Source organism: Dermacentor albipictus, chromosome 10, assembly GCF_038994185.2.
Source record: "Dermacentor albipictus isolate Rhodes 1998 colony chromosome 10, USDA_Dalb.pri_finalv2, whole genome shotgun sequence".
NCBI lineage: Eukaryota > Metazoa > Arthropoda > Arachnida > Ixodida > Ixodidae > Dermacentor > Dermacentor albipictus.
The window spans coordinates 40,833,847-40,850,871 of NC_091830.1; the positions used below are offsets into that span (position 1 = coordinate 40,833,847).

Consider the following 17,025-nt stretch of genomic DNA (forward strand, 5'->3'; position numbering starts at 1 on the left):
TTTCTTGGGCTTCTCACAATGGACGCAATGTGTCGGCCTTTTCTTGCAGCTTCTGTTTGGACATTTGGTTCTATTCGAAAGCCGACGCGTATCGTTTCGACTGTTTCCTTCTCTGCAAGGCAAACCGCGCTGAGCAAAGCGGTGCGTCAGGCTTACCTCATGCTGTTCGTTCGTTGCGTGGAAGGCTGCGTTGGTATTGAGAGGCGGTTTTTCTCTCACTCTCTATTCTGTTTTCTTTCTCTCTCTCGGTTTGTGTTCAGGATGAGACACGTTCGAATGGGAGGGTGCGCGCCTTTTTGAGACGGCACAAACTTCTTTTGGTGGATGCATTGGGAGGCCGTTGTCAGCCCTGTGTACCACGCAGCGAAAGGGTTAGGTGCCGCGATTGGATTGTTGCAGGCATGTTGAGTTTGTTGGTTTCGGCCGTTGGCACACGTCTGGATGTGGCTTTTCCTGTTGGGAACTGTGGGACGGAGGCGAAACCACTGGAAGGACAGGCGAGTGTACGCAGGTGATTGAAAGAAAGACCAAGGGGATTGTGTGGTGCCCGACGGAGCGGCCGGATTTCGGGGGAAATAACAAGGAATGCAAGAATTCCTGTGCGGTCTGGAAGCGACGTTTTTTTTTTTTTTTTCCCCGGTCTTTCGGGGACAACTGAAAGAACGACAGATGCAGATGTTTCTCACGTCGCCCGGTGTGGAACTTGCAGCCGCTTCGCGACCGCTTTGAATGAGAGTTCCGCCACGAGTGTATCCAGCTTTATATAATACTTTAGCCGCACGTTTTGGGGGTGCCGAGCAAAGCAGTCCTTCGCTTAAATTCCTTTGGAGGCATAGATGAACGTGAAGGCCGAAGGCGAGCAGACAGAATTCTGTTAGTGTAGTATATCTGGAACCGCCCAAAATGTGTTCGTTCGTGAACAGCTTGTTTAGGAAACGTAGCCGTGGCCTTCAGAGTATTCGGACGTGTAATGAATCGAGAAAATTTGCATGCAGAAGGTGTAGTCGGCTGATGCAGCATAGTTGGCTGATGCAGCACGTGTGTTGGGGATCGCCGGCATAGCCTTTTATTCCGTAGTGGGCTTACATATGATGACGATAAGATTGATGAACTCGCAAAATTTCTATTTTTTTTCTTTTTTTAACGCGCGCTTTTAGTCACCTGGTTTGAAAAGTAATCGTGCGCTCTGTCATCGAGATAAACTAATTTTTAAAGCAGTTTTGTTTGTCACATCGGTACCTATTATATAATAGCTGTGTTCGCAAAAGCTCATATAGTTAGTTCGAATGGTAGTCTCTTCTACCCTCTCTAATGATGAACAGTTCACCGGTTTGTGTGAACATAGGTACCTTAATTACGTATGCGGAGTTTAAAAAGCCTTAGCTCTAATTCTCGGGCAAGTGCGACTGTCGCTTTATACTTGTACTGCAGGTACACATTTGTAAGACACGCTTGCAGGAGTAGGAAGATGTATAAGGCTGTAAGCGGATCTAGCCTTTCAAGGTGTTCCGGCAATTAGTCCGCGCGAGCGCCTCCTCTCAGCAAAGTGACACGCTCGAGTTCATGTTCTCGCGTCTAGTTTCACGACTATCTGAAATCACCCCCTGACTAGAAGCTCACCCCCTCATCTAATGCTCCTTTATTAGGGGTCTCCGGGGTATTCCAAATAAAAAAGAAAAAGAGGAAGGTCGAGCGATGAATTAAAGAATCTGTAGCAATCACATCTCTGCTATATTGCATTGGCTGCCGATTTCCCCCAGAAAACAAGTTCGTTCGGCACACGTCAGTTCCCGTGACTATCACTATCATGTTATCCATTGGAAATTCCATCCTCTCGTTTTGCTGAACTTCCATTGGCAGAAAGAACTATTATGCGTCTAAGACACATATAAAGTAGATTGATTTGATTTGTTTATTGCGTTTAACGTGTACGAGAGCCGTACGCAGGGCCCTAGAGTCGGCATAAATTGGGAAAATGGGAAGAGGGGGGTGGGGTGGTCCTAAGTGTGCCCAAAGCACAGCACACGAGCTTCCCTTGCATTCCGCCTCCGTCGCAGCATGGCCGCTGCGGCCGGGAATTGAACCGAGGACCTCATAAAGGAAAATTAAAGAGGCCTGGAAAGGTTATCCGATCTCTTCCAAAGTTTAGTCGAGTACGATAGCCAAAAAAATGCTAGACTTTCGAGCGACCATTCAAGAAGGCCACCTCGAGCGAGGTCAGGTTCCCACCATTAAACGGCGCGACAATTAGCGCGTGAAACTTTGCGAAGCGCCGTACATCATCACTACATAGCTATAGTACGAAACAGCGTCCTCATAGAAAATAATAGGCTAAAGCAGCAACAGAGATTACGCTCTGTGAGCAATCACACAAACCCCAGGTTCCTTCGCTTAAAGACTGCGGGGTCCTCTCCGGCGTCGAGTTAACGAGAGACCGCTTCTGGGGCATTATTACTGCTTTACGGAATATATATATATATATATATATATATATATATATATATATATATATATATATATATATATATATATATATATATATATATATATATATATATACACACACACACACACACATTAAGAGCAGATGCGAATGGTCACACATGCCCATACGGTTTCCACGGTTGCGTGATTGCTGCTGCTGCCGCTCCGCCTCTACGACAGATGGCGCCGCCTATTGTCACACACCCTCTCCGCTCCTCTCTCCACATGGGAAGGCGTATGTCCGGCCAGGTATGAGGCGCGTCCGCGGGCACAGGCGCGTGCAATTCAAACGCACAACAGAGAGACTACGCTTCCCCCGCCGCAATGCGCACCGAAAGAAGGACGAAACGAAAGAACGGCTGGCATTTCGTCTTTCTTCTTTAGTGACGCAGTTTTTATTATTTTCAGAAAGGGGCGTGTCCCTGTACGTGCGTCGGAAGCGGGAGGCGTCGGTGGTTCACTGATGTTGCGGTTTTCCTCGATTGATGGTCATCAGTGGTCGAGGATTGGGGGCTAATAGCCCTCGATGTAGGCGACGTCATCAGCTGTGGGTTTGGGCAGAGATTCCCCTCAGGAGCATTTGGCGGGGATCGAACGTGGGCTCATATCCCAGAGTATCGTGGTCGATTCCTGTGTTAAGTGACTGATTTCCGGAAGGAGGAATGTGTCGAAGAGCGCAGAGGTGCTTTTGTTGGTCTCCTGCTTCTCCTTCGTTTAATATTAGCGTTTCAACAGCTGAAAGCGTGCGTGCATTCACATACATACATACATACATACATACATACATACATACATACATACATACATACATACATACATACATACATACATACATACATACATACATACATGCATGCATACATACATACGTACATACATACATACATAGATACATCATATACTATACAGGATATTTCAGCCAACACTTTCAAATTTTGTAAATGTTGCCTGTGGCACATAGCCCAGTTCTAGTTCATGAGGTGGACATTACTTACACAAAAAAATGTAAGTGCACAATCGACAAATTAACAAACATTCAGTAATCAGCATTTTAACTAAAAATTTTATCACCCATATTGCAATTTACAAATTCTAGCCGTTGAGTTCGCAAGCCGGATCCATTTGAAACGAATGCCGAGGCCGACACCAGTTTTGAGGTATTAATTCCCAAGCGTTGCGGGGAAATGCATTCCGTTATACGCTGTACGCAGTTCGCTATGTACGCACAAATCTATATATGGGTGTCGATGTGCGTAACTCAATGTATTGTGTATTGGTGTATGCAGTTAAATTAGACTGAATGGTCGTGTCATACGGCGGCAGCTGTCACTGCGTTTACAGCTGTCGTTTCTGCATCCACATCTGGAATGCAGAATCGAAAGACATCGCGTCGCGCTCAGTCGTAACGCGAATTAACAAAAAAAAATGGCTGTGGCTTAGCTAAGGTTAAGCCCAGGATGCGAAGCATACTAGCCTTTATTTTAGTTGTTGAACCACTGTTCAGCCTGGTGAACTGCTGTTGCTTGGCTATATTCGGTTCGGCTAGACGAAGAAACAACTCACGCAGGCGAGCGCACGAGCTGAGAGCCGGCTGTGTAGCTACGCGGCCGCAAGCGAGCGCACGAGCTGAGCCTCCGCTTTTGCAGCTGTTATGACGTCATACGGTATAGCTACGCGGCCGCGCGCGGGGCAGCAGGGAAGAGCGTGGTTGTGCGGCTAGTATGCTTCGCATAAAAAAGAAAGGAGTCCACCGGATGTGACACCGTGTCCACTCGCACGTGCGAAGCGGCGTCCGCCGGCTCGTGCGTACATCTGTGCGAATCGAACCGACACGCACCGCCACCGGTGTCGTCGTCGTGTCGCCCCCTCTGCGACGCCCGGGGGAGAGAAGGAGATTCTTGATGATGGGGAAGGAAAGGTTGGGGTAAAGTGCAGCGCAGTAACTGTCTCTCAGCAGAGGACACCTCAACCGCGCTGCACAGGGGGTAGGGAATGAAAGTAGGGGGAGAGAAAGTGCACCAGAAACAGCAGCGGGGGGAGGGGGGGGGGGGACGCCCGGGGGTCCGAAACGCGTGCGCATCGACGGAAGGAGAGGGGGAAGGAGTCCTCGCGGCTTCCGGCACACGCGGCCGGAAACTTTAAAGATGGCCGCCGCGCCGACCGAGCGCGTTTCAGCTGCCCCTGTCGAAGCGAAACCAGAACAGCAGGTGGTCCCCTTCGGACGGGACCTTTAAATGGGAGGGACCGCGACGCTATCCCTCGGCGGGTTTTCTTTTCTTTTTTTCTCTCTCTCTGTCTTCGTGGAGCGTAGCTAAAGTTTCGTGCCTGCTTTCTTGGCTCTTGTACCTGTGTAGCACAAGGACGTCGCAAAGGAGACGTGGTGGCCAGGTTGGTTGAGCGAACGCTGGAGAGGTCGGGACCCCTGCCGTTCTGAGCTAAGCAGATGACGCGCTCGCAAAACTGGTCGTCGCTTCTTTCGAGAAGAGGCGTCGGGAGGAGAGGGGGGGGGGTGCACATTGGCGATTCGCGCTTGTAACATGCAGCGGCGGTATTTTATTTGCTCTTTTGTTTGTCCCTCATTCTGCACCGACGAGCAGGCAAACGACCAGGAGCCCGATCGCACGCGCACGTTGATTACTACTTTGATTACTACTTTTCGTGATTACTACTTTTCGAGAAGGCGTGGTTTTCGGAACGTGGCACGGATCTGGTGGTAGTCACGCCTTAGAGTTTATTGTTACTATCTTCATCATCAGCGGTATTATTATTATTATTGTTGTTGTTGTTATCTGCATTTGAAAGTAATAACGAGTTAAATAGCATTCCCGTGAATGTCAACTGACCGGGTCTGTTTCCTATGTGACCATTCGAGAAGTTCATACGGCATGCAACAAGTAAATGGCACGTGAGTAGTAAAGTTGCTTAGATTTCTGTCATGCTTCTTCTTTTTTTTTTGCTGTCGGCGTACACTGCGGGGCTCTCGCGTTCAAGTGCACGTTGGCGTAAAAGCACGGGGAACAATAAGAGGAAATTTCGCGCTTGTGCCGTAACTCGGTGTAACCTTAATCGTAGGACACCGCAAAGTAGCCTGTATTTATGTGTGCGTCCATGTACCCCAGGAATTTGTAAGAGCAACCGAGGTCGCATCAATCTGACCCGCACGGTCGTAGCGACTTTTGTCCTCTTCCTCTTCGGGGGTGTCTTTTCTGACCCAACTGTTCTCAAGGTACCCGAGACCATTTTATATCATCCCTCTACCTCTAAAAAAGCAGCCATGGCGTACTGTACAAAAAATTTCTTTCTCGAAGAATAGAAGCTGCCCGATCCACTCGCCCTTTGTGCTAGAGTGATAAATTGCGATAGAAAATAAAAAATAAATCCTGTTCAATTTTTTCATTGTGTGTGTGTGGGGGGGGGGGGTGCATTGGTTTGCTGCTCCTGTTTAAAGTGACAATTTCTTTTTATTTCTGTTACCATCACTGCATCGTTTGGAAAGCTACAGCAGCCACAAAAATAACTGAAATACACTGGTCTTATTGCATGCACTGCCACCTTTTGTCACTTCCTTCGGAAAGAACACGTCCAAATGGTTCATCCGTTCCTTTGCAGTAGTATTCTCAACAATATGCGGCCTTTAACATACCTGGCGTATAGAAGCTAAAACCGTTGCACTTGTGGAGGCAAAAGAGCGGCGCGTGTGTTTGCATCTGTGCCATTACGTAGTGGAACTAGAGTGCTTTGACGCGGCCAGTGATTCTATCCGCTCCGTGGTTTGTACTATCCTGGAGTCCAGGCATCGAGGTGTGCCTGGAGAGGAGACGGGGAACGGAGAGCGGATAGGAAAAGCAGAAAATAATTTTAGAAGAAACGAAGACGGTGCCGAAGTCCCTCAAATGTTTACTTACTCCCAAAGCTTCGGCAAGAGACCATAAAGTTCACTTCTTTTCCTCTAAGCGTTTTGCGTGCCTAACTTCCGTTTGTGTTCCACTGGTTATTGTTAGCCTTTGTGGACTCCTTGCAAATGGAAATGGGCATTCACGGTGGTATAACCTAACGAAAGACATGTAATCGTACAAGAATGTGGCCAGATCATTAGATGTCTCTCGGGCAATGGTCCAGGCTCTACTTTTCTTTTTCAGGGGAAGGGGGTGTCACGTATGAGGCCCTGGCATGGTTTCAGGAATACTAGTTCCCAGGCAGCAGGTTTGGGGATAAGACAAGCGAAGTAACTTAGAGGCGATCCCTAGCAGCCCCTAGTCTAGCAAGTTGCTAAATATTAGACTACATTGCCCATTCGTGCATAAACATGATCAATTTGTCTGCCAATACTCCTAGATATTTTCCACACACAGAGACGCAGAAATAATAACCACAGTCTGCTAAAATGCCGGGAATTCCCTAGCTTCACGTTGACTTCATTGGTGATGTCAACGTCACAGCAGCAATGGTGTCAAGACTAACATTGTCAACTGTCCTGAATTTAGCGGTACGGACCCGACTTTTCAGCAAATGTTCCGAGTCCTGACTTCACCAAGTCGAGACAACCAAATTTCCCAACTGTAGCGTTTTTTTTTTATTCTTGAATAACGGTCAACAAATCTCATTTCCTTTTTATCATGCCTGCATGCTGACAGCTGGATTGTGCATTCCTTTCTTTTGTCTTGTGCTGCATTGACATGGATGAAAACATAATTGAGTGCAAAAAAAATCAAATGTGTATCAAAACAGCATGTTATTAAGCGCAAACACTGACACACGCTTGCAAATGAAAGAAACCCTAAATAGTTGACGGTTTATCTTGGGGCCAACTGAGATTTCTCTTTCGAGTGCATGCAAAGGCATAAATGCTCTCACTAAATAACCTCTGGACCAATTCAAATTATTTGTTGTACCTTGTAGAAAACGCGGGATTCTACCGACTGTGGGAAGCAGAATTTTGATTTAAGCTAGATCTCGGATTTTTATAATGTTGCTGAACTTTGCAGGTCTTAAAAAAAGTTCAAGCAAAAGTTTACAAATCCGTAGCTTTGCACCAAAAATAGATATCTCAGTTTTGCTAATTGCACCTGTTTAAACAGGCTGAAGCCAACAATTTCATAGAGCTTGTAGTTTACATGTAAATTTTACTCTTTACGAGGTCTTCGCAGAAGTGCTGCTTGCAAATTGGCGGTGTATTTCAGCGTGGTGTGCAATACATTGATTTTGGCTCCTCTAGATGTCCCAAGGTGCAGCTTGTAGAATTGTGACATCATTTTTTGTTGCTTAGTTACAGAGTTAAATTCAGCTGAATGCTTTATTTATCTTTCTGCGAAAGAAAGCAGCAGTCACAAAAAGCTACTACAGCGAGCAGCTTAACGAGATGGCTGCCCCCTCCAGATGACAGCAATGGGCTGTTCGGAGAACAAAACAGAGTGCATAGGGAACGCATTACTAGGATAGTTGAAATATTTAAATCTTAGAACTGAGAGGGAACCTTCATGTATAACAAGCAATTTTAGAGGTATTAAAAAAATTCTGCGGAAATAGATAATGTGACAATGTAATATGTTAACATATGAAACAGTTCAACAATGAAAATGATGAAAGAGAAATATTGCAAAGTTCAGTAAACATCGATGAAATGCAAGAGATTTGTTACACGAGCGTGTCAAGAACTTCTTGCACTGATATGTTTGCAAGGTCCACGCCATTTTGCTGTTGCAAGTTACTTAGCAATGAAGGTAACCAGTATTGAGTCATTTGTTTTGCATAGTTTGTACGAAAGCGTGTTAAATGCCATAGTTCCGGATTACGAGTATCATATGTCGCTGTTTATTTTAAGATTGGCAAGACTTTGCAATGCAGTCTTTCTTCTTTACACATATCTTATAGCAGCGAGAAAGCCTGAATTCATAAAGTGAAGAAGCTTTAACTATGTGTAATGTCGCAAGTAATTCAACAGTGCGAGACAAATAAGGCATTTTGCAAACTAATCTAATAATTTGCTTTTGTAATAACAATAGCGTCGTAATATTAACATGTGTATTTGTGCCCCAAACAAGAGCACCGTAATTAAGAAAAGAATATTGAGTTACATAGTAGTAGATAAGCAGATATCGAGAATGTTGCAGAATTCCGCTGCAAGAAACCAATAGTGCGCAAGAGCTTGCGAACCAAGAAGTCAGTGTGTGCATCTCATGACATAGTTGCAGAAAGATAGATGCCAAAAGTTTTGAAGGACTGAACGTATTCAACTGATCTGCCATTGATAAATAGAAGGTACAAGGGAAGCTCTTTGTGACACGGGTGAAACATTATTACTTTAGTTTTACTGACATTTAGTTTTAGGTGGTTTTGTGTCGACCCTAGCTGAATTAGTCGACCCTAGCTGAATTAAATCTAAAGTAATGTTGGCACGATTGGCTAACTCAGCGGTGGAGCGACCAGAGAAGAGGCTAGTATCATCAGCGTAGATGACGTACTTCACCGTCTCATCAATGCTTACGATATTGTTGATATATAAAAGAAATTAAAATGGGCCTAAATAAACTTCTCTGAAGCACTCCTAGACCTGTTTCAAGGACGATGCGAACCCGTTAATCTCTACATACTGTGTGCGGCGTAGTAACTACAATGATATTAAAGAGTGGGCATTACCCCTTATACCGTAGTGATTAAGCTTGTGGAGAAAAACTTGATGAGGCTGTCGAAAGCTTTTGTGAAGACATGGAACAAGCTTAAAACTAAGTTATGGTTTTCAAAATTTCCGAGTATAAATTTTTTATGAAGTATAATGTTGTCAACCAGTCAACAAAATTTTACATTTATTTTAAGGTTTTCAGCAGTTCAGTAGAAAAATATTGATGGCATAAATAAAATAGCTCTTTCCTACAGGCAGTGGATTATAAGTATTAAAGTGCAAATAACACACCTCATTGAGTTCGGTGCACTGGACGCCAGAGGAAACGATTTCTACTTTCCCAAGTATTTAGAAAAGAGCTGCTGAAACAAGCGTTTTCTGAAGGAAATGCACAATGGCAACGCACACAAATTATTGTATGTAGGACTGTAGTATGTCTCTCAGAGTTGTAAAGAAACCTTTTCTTTCAAGGCCATTCACAGTGCGTGGTCCAAATGTTGCCCCCAAGTAACAATCAGTAGGGTGTAAGCCTAGTGCTATCAATTTGTAGCGTTAGCTTTGTCCATTCTGAACGTACCTTCACTGTTTATAATATATAATTACTCACCTCGTTCTTTTTTTTCTTTTGTCATTTACAGAGTACCACTTTATGAGCTACAGCCCCGCCCTGTTAGCCACTTCCAGTGTGGCTGCAGCTGTCCATGGACTCAGAGGACCACTTTATACAACGCGGGCACAGGACCAACTCACGTCAACACTGGAAAGGATCACACACGTCCGGACGGTGAGTGTAGTGCTGGTTTGAAGCGTCTGAACCAAATATGTTGAATCAGACAGATTTGCTCACTGGTTTTGCTAAGCTCATCTCTTACCAACTGACTCTCCTGACTACAATGTGCAATGACATTACATGTGAGAGATCATAGGATCAGCAGTGGAATATGGAAAGTGATGGATGTAACATGGAACAGGAGGACGGGTGTATGGTTTAGAAAGCTAATGTGGTATTTGGCCAGGTCATGTAATGCAGAAAGCAGATAAGCGGGAATGGAACAGATGACTAAGGAACCAAAATTTAGTACAGCATGGCAGATGTTTAGGTGGTGTGATAAGATTAGGAAACTTGTGGGCATAAAATGGAATGAGCTGATGCAAGACTGGTAATTGCAAGTGACTCGGTGAAATGTTCATCCTGCAATGGGATAAAAATTGCCTTATGATGGTGTGATGAAGTTAAGCTCTATAACATAACTCTGCTAAACTGTATTTTGTGGATTGTGTGTTGAAATGAAGAAGCTAGACTCTAACGTCCAAATTCATTTTTCTACTAACCATGTCAAGATGTTGGTATTCCTTTCTGGCTGATTTTTATGGTGTTAGGACATTATTTTGCCGTATTGTTGCAACCCAAAGCATCAAAGAACAATAATAGCACTGTAAGGTTGTGCATAAGCGAATGCAATTAGATACATTGCCATGAGAGAAAGAAAGGAAGGCATAGTATATACCCCTGAAACGGGCATGCATTTTAGTAATTATATAAAATAATGCAATGAGAATTTTTCTCAAAAGACATGTGTGGTCACTGTATTGTGCATTGAAATACCACAAAGAAATTTCAATGCAGGCAGCTATTTTCAGCTTGGTTGCATATTACAGAGTATAGCACTGTCAAAAGTGCAATATTACAATGCAATTGCTCAGTACTTTTAGCGTTCAGTGTATACACTTTTTAAGTAACAAGAATGCTTTAGCATACTGTTACTGTCCTGCTGTGACTACCCCTACCAAGGGTAGCAGCAGAGTATTACTGGTAGGTTCAGATGTCTTGTATCCCCTTTGTCTAAAGGTAATGCGCTCCTTAATTCAATTCCTTAATTATCAATTCCTTAATAAGATTGATGTCAAAGAAGCAATAAAAGTGAGTTCAGCAGATGTTTGTTTTCATTGCATAGCTTAAAACCTCGCGGATAGCCTTGGATCTGCCAGATTCCTGAATGAACCTAGATGCTACATGCACTATTGATTATTATAAGTATATACGAATCCGCTGTTATACACTATTCCATTGCTTTCTTCAATGGCTGTGTTATGCTAAACGGAGTTATTTACTGTACTGCCTAGCATGGTGAAAACACTCGAGCAACCGTATTATTCACTCAGTGTATTCTCTACCTCTTATCCATTAAATTTCGTCTGTAACATAGCAACCATTGTGTTTTTCTCAGTTCCCAATTCTTTGGAGCTTCAAAATTCCTGTGCCTTAAATCATTAAATAAAACCTAATCAGTTTCATATGTTTTCACAGGTGGACATCCGACGTTGTGTCCTTGAAATTGAGACACTGATGGCAACCAGTGTGGCGGCATTTCAGCAGCAGCAGTCGTATGTTAAGGGCGGCAGTGCAGCAGTGACGTCATTCGCAACCAGCAAAAACAACGCACTTGTAGCGCCCTCCAGTGCTGACCCCAGCTGCAGTCAACCGAACACACCAACGGATGTTCAAGACATCAGCTTCTAAAAGATGAATCCTCCGATAGTTCTTTGTCGTTTGCGTGTTAACATGTTTGTCTGTTTTGTCTTGTTCCTGTTACGTTCCATGTCTTACGACTTACGAGTTTTCTTGAAATAGTCTGTTGTGGCGACTTTTTGCCTTTTGAAGGTTTTGACACTTCCGTTGCCTATTTCAAAGCATTGGCTTTACGTTAAAGTCATTGATACCTTTACAGTCTTCGAAACCACTGCCTTGGGTTAGCGATGTTTTTTTCTACATACAAGCCATTCAGTATTCAGGCAGCATTGACAACTCCATTTTATAGGGGACGAACAGTTCAAGACATGTTGAATGCATACAGCACTGTAAACTATGCATTTTCTTTCTTTCTGAAAATCTTGTTTTCCTTTTTCTTTGTATTCTTATGACAAGGGTTGAGCAGGAGATGTACTTCATCTGCGTAACCGTCTCTGCTCACCTGCTACTGTTCATGTCTTGTGCGGGATTTTAAAAAAATGTGGTCTATCTTCTGCATTACTTTGTGTGATTTGGAGTTCCGCATCTGACATTAGGTGTTCCACATTTATGCATATTCAAGTGCTAGGTTTTTGTGTTTGTATCACCAGTATCTTCATAAAAAAACGACAGCAATCATATTTCGGGTTCATTTAAATGCTAGGTATGTAAAGTACATAGGTCATTCTGTGTGAAAAAAATTGTTTTTAGTGTTAAGTGCTAGCATATTATAATGTCTGCACATGAGTGTGTGTGTGACGCTACACGTTCGTTACCTGGCAAAACAGCAAAACCAAATCAGTGCTAATTTGGCACCATGCATATTATACATATCAGACATAGTTAAGTTCTTGTGGTCTTTATACCCTGGTGCTTGTGACGTTCACTGACTAGTCTATGGCTTTTTGCCAGCGGTTTTTTATCCTTTATTGACAGATCTCATGAGATTACATAAAGGGTATCTTTTTACTTGTCAACTGCCTGTTTTTATCTTGCAGTTATGACTGTCCATTTTGCTAGGCTTAGTGTCATAAAGGCTTATGTACACTTAGGTGACTATTTTTGAACCGGTGCTAAATAAATTTATTTTGTATTTTAAGGAAAGGTCTCAAATTGGAATAAAGAAGCCTTGTTTAGAAACGGGCCATCCAGTAAAAAAGGTAGTGTAACACCACTGGAAATTCACGTATTGTACTCTGTACGAGACTGACTGCTGCATTGGATAGCTTGTTACCTAGGCTGTGTCTTAATATATTCTACCTGTGTGTTTTCTTGTGTATACAACATAGTGTTCAGTTGAGCCATATTTTTATGTGTGTTCTAGCATTCTATGCTGTAATTTATTGAATTAGCACTGCACCAAAGGTCAAAATGGTCCAGGCACGTCTAGTCCCTTTATTTCTCTTTGTTCAACAGATATTTCTTATATGCACACTAAAAAACAAAAAAAATATATCTTCTCTCATATATATCTCTCAACGCCAAGCTGGCACCACTTGACGCCCCACAACATACACATAAGTCCCTGCCATTATCATCTCACACACATATAGTTTTCCTGCTTTTCTTTTCGCCTTTCTTTATTTTGTATTATTTTTGTTGTCCCCATTTTGATCGCGATTAATGTCCACCCCACCGGGCATCACGAAAACACGATTATACACAGGTGCCCTTCAGGGCCATTCCTTGGCTTCTATTTTTCCCAGAAAATTCTGTAGCACGTCATTGTTGCATGCTGCTTGAACCATTACAATGGTCCACCTGGTCTGCCACTGCTACTGGAGTAGGTTGGAGACATTAAAAAGCCCAAGCAGGCTAGTATACAAGCTCTGCATGCACTGCACATGCACGTGGTACGTGCCATGTTGATAATATAAGCCATACTGTATCTCATGTTCGTGTGTTAAAGCTCCATCATCTCAACGAATGCACGGAGCTACTACCTGTTTGTGGATCAGGTGCTGATACCTCCAGCCCTTTCAGAACCGCAGAACCAGACCCCCTATTGCAAGTGTAAAAAAGCCAAAATATTTTTTAGCACGCTGTTCATTGCATATGTTCTTTCTGGTTTGTGTTTTGTGACACAGTTAAAGTTTGATAAAATAAGCGCTCCTCCATGACAAAAGAAAAAACGTTGACATATAACCTTTTTGACCTAGGGGATGAAGGGACATCCTCTGTGCACAGTTGGAGCGTTCGTATCGTACTCATGACCGTCCTCATTCTTTCTTAATACCATAAGTCATGTGTAGACGTTGTCTTTTCTTTAATAAATGTCCACATATGTCGTTGCGTTTTGCAAATTGTTCTCATAATGTTCATATGTGTGTACTTTATTATTGCACTCTCAGAATGCACACATATTGTTCACGGTTGAAACATCCATGAGCATCAAGTTGATGCATTGTTCAAAGCTTATGTTATTGTTCCACATGTACTGTTATGCCAATGTTTTCACCATGTTTCTCAGCCCACTGCCAAAGAACGAAAACATTCCACTGATGGACTGTTACCACCTACATTGTGTTTGTCTTCTATATTTCACAACGTTTAATGAAGATTTCATAGTAATGTTTCCATATCTCGGTGCTATAACATGCTGCAAAGCACCCTTGGTAGATATGTGTGATATGTATGTGCAAGAAGTCTGTGATATTAGTAGCAAATAGCACCAGTAGACTGTGATAGCAAACAGTGCACTTGCAAACGGTTAAGCCTCATGTACAGCATAGAGTCGTTCACTACTTCTCTTTTTGTGAAATCCCCACCCAAGTTTATTCGAATATTGCTTTCCAATCGTCAGCCCCTTGTGGTTGGTTGTATACTCAAATAGCTGCTACATGCAGCTTTTTTCTGTCCTCACCATTTAGGTACATTTTGTTATCTACTGATGTACCATTATGGTGAAATAAACCAAACTCACAAATCATTTATCGGATACCAATTAACATGCCTGATGAGTATATGCAAAATGCATCTTTCATGTGATTTTAAGTTTGAGGATTATGTTACGCTATACATTTTGTGCACCAAAACTTACTATGTGCTGCAGCACTCAAATAAAATAATTTGATTAGGCGTGTGAGAATTAATGTGTTAACCATGGCTATTCGTATATGGGCACATTATTCCAGTGCAAATGAAATTGGTATTGATGCAAAATCATGGTAACACTCCTTAGATATATCTTAATTGGATTCCAACCTCTGCACTCCATACACCTTTGAAGAACTGTATATACAAAACATCAGGATGTCAGTGTCACAAAATTATGTTCACCATTTCACCAAGTTTGTTATGTAACACTGTATTGTGAAATGGTTGTTTGACCAAACACATCTCACAAGTTACCTTGAAATGTGCAAAATTTCAATAGGCATTGAATATTTCATTTATCTTCCACTGAATTTTCATGCACAATTGCACGAGTCATGGCATGTAAGTGATATCCAGATGCACTCAACAGCAGTCGGCTAAAAGCTTCAAAGCATTTAGGGATGTCATTGTCCTTCATTTTCACATTTCTAAAAGAATTTCATGACGTAAACTGAAGGGCTTTCTCACATGAATGCATTATTCTTGTACTTGATGCTGGGGATGCTGTAGTAAGTTGTACTAAGCATCCAAACAATGCAGTATGCTGCCTTGTAGCTGTCATTGTACAAATACAGGCCAGGTGTGTGTTTGTAAAAAGTTGAATGTTTCTCAGAGTGAGTTCTAGTGTTCATTTCTATGCATTATGAAACAATGTAATAAAGTCATTACATTACAGAATTTACTTGTGGAGTCACCATGGTGCCTTTTGTATTTCTGTGCAACTCATATGCATGGTGCGCGCTAACCTGCAGGCACTAGTCATCGGCATGTGCTTGCATGTTGCTCTTAGTCTGTTACCACGTTGAGAACAGAACAGCCTGCAGCCCAACAATCAAATGCAACTTAATTGAATCAGCTTATCACCGGAACCTAGTGCGTGAAGTAGTACTAAGAGAGAGAGAATAAACTTTATAAAAGAGAGAACACGAGCGTAGATAGCTCTTCCGCTCTGCAGTGGGTGGTCCCCTCAGTTCAGGAGTCCAGCGGCCTTAGCTGCCCTCACTCGGGGAACCAGGTTGAGCTGGTCCATCGAGTCTGAGCTGGACAGCACTGCCTCCCATTGCCATGTAGTGGGGCGTGTTATGGGTGTGAGCGGTGGTGTGCTCGCTCAAGCCCATACCATGTGGTGAAGCGTTTCGCATTGATCGCAGTGTGGGCATTTATAGGAATACAGCGCATGGTGTAAGGCATGTTAGAGAGTCAAGTGAAGATATGTTTGGAGTTTTCGCCATATTATGGCTTCCTCTCATCAGAGCATTATGAGGTGGCGGTAGTGTTCTTTGTGAAAGCGATAGTGTTGTAGAATGTGCGTGGTAAGTTAATGGTATGGGCTCGGGGTGCTCGGCGTGACCATCTCGCGGCTCCGAGTGTGCATACCCTCGGGCTTAGGCGTGTGCCTGCTGATTGCCGCGGGATTAGCTGTTCCTGTCTATATTGAACAAAGACTTGTAAGGGTTCTTAGAGCAAACACGAATGGAGTCACTCCATCGCATATTTCTGCCGGTGCACAGTACAGTGCATAATCTACTAATGTCCATTTTTAAGCCTAACTAAGAATATTAAGCTGCGTAGGTAGATTACTCTTGCAGAATGCCATGTATAGCAGTATTAACCACTGGATTGGTAGATCTTGAAGGTTGCACAAACAAAAAAGATGGCAACACCGCCTTGAAGTTAACGCCTCAGCTCTCTGGCGAAACACATTTTCACAATGTTTGCATGGGGCTAGTTCTTTACCGACAAAGGTCACGCTGCACCAAAAATTATCTTACAGCTTTTGCAAGCTTTTCTGACTAAAAGCGTCCGTAAAGACAAAAGCACCGTGTCGTCTAACTTACGTCATCGGCTAAAAAAAACTTACGGAAAGCTGGATCTTCACTTGCTCCGGTAATCTTCACTCGATTGAAGTAAAATTTAACCCATTCTTTTGTAGATTGTAAATATGTTGATGGCATCTCAAATCTCGGAATGTGCTTTGCTTGGGCAGGCGCTTTAATAAATTTGGGATGTATGCTGAAGATTCATATGGTTTGGTTGGCTTAGTTTTCCGCCCCAGCATTAGTGTCACTAACGCCTTATACGCCACGCGCAAAATGCCGATAACGGCGCCTGTCGCCAAGGCTGCGAAGCGTAGGCTAGCTCGGGCGAGCACTGTTCCCGTCAGCGCCTATGCGCGTGCTGTCATGTTTGCGTTCTTGATCGTGATTGGACGCTTCTGTAGTCCTTCGGTGATGTCTTCAAACATCTGTTTCGTAGTTGGGTGCTTTAACACGTACAAAAAATCGCCGGGTCCACACTTAGTTTCCGGTGCGGCTTC

The 17,025-nt window shown here is 43.3% G+C and overlaps 1 protein-coding gene across 2 annotated transcripts in view; it reads left to right on the forward strand.

Moving 5' to 3' along the window:
• Positions 1–13,900, forward strand: part of LOC135907343 (G1/S-specific cyclin-D3-like) — a 62,614-nt gene extending 48,714 nt beyond the window's left edge. For both annotated transcript variants that reach the window (XM_065439028.1, XM_065439029.1), the window contains exons 4-5: positions 9,742–9,887; positions 11,412–13,900. In XM_065439028.1, the coding sequence (XP_065295100.1) occupies positions 9,742–9,887; positions 11,412–11,624 (359 nt within the window). In that variant the 3' untranslated portion in view covers positions 11,625–13,900. The remainder of the gene's footprint in view (positions 1–9,741; positions 9,888–11,411) is intronic.
• Positions 13,901–17,025: the final 3,125 nt, after the last annotated feature.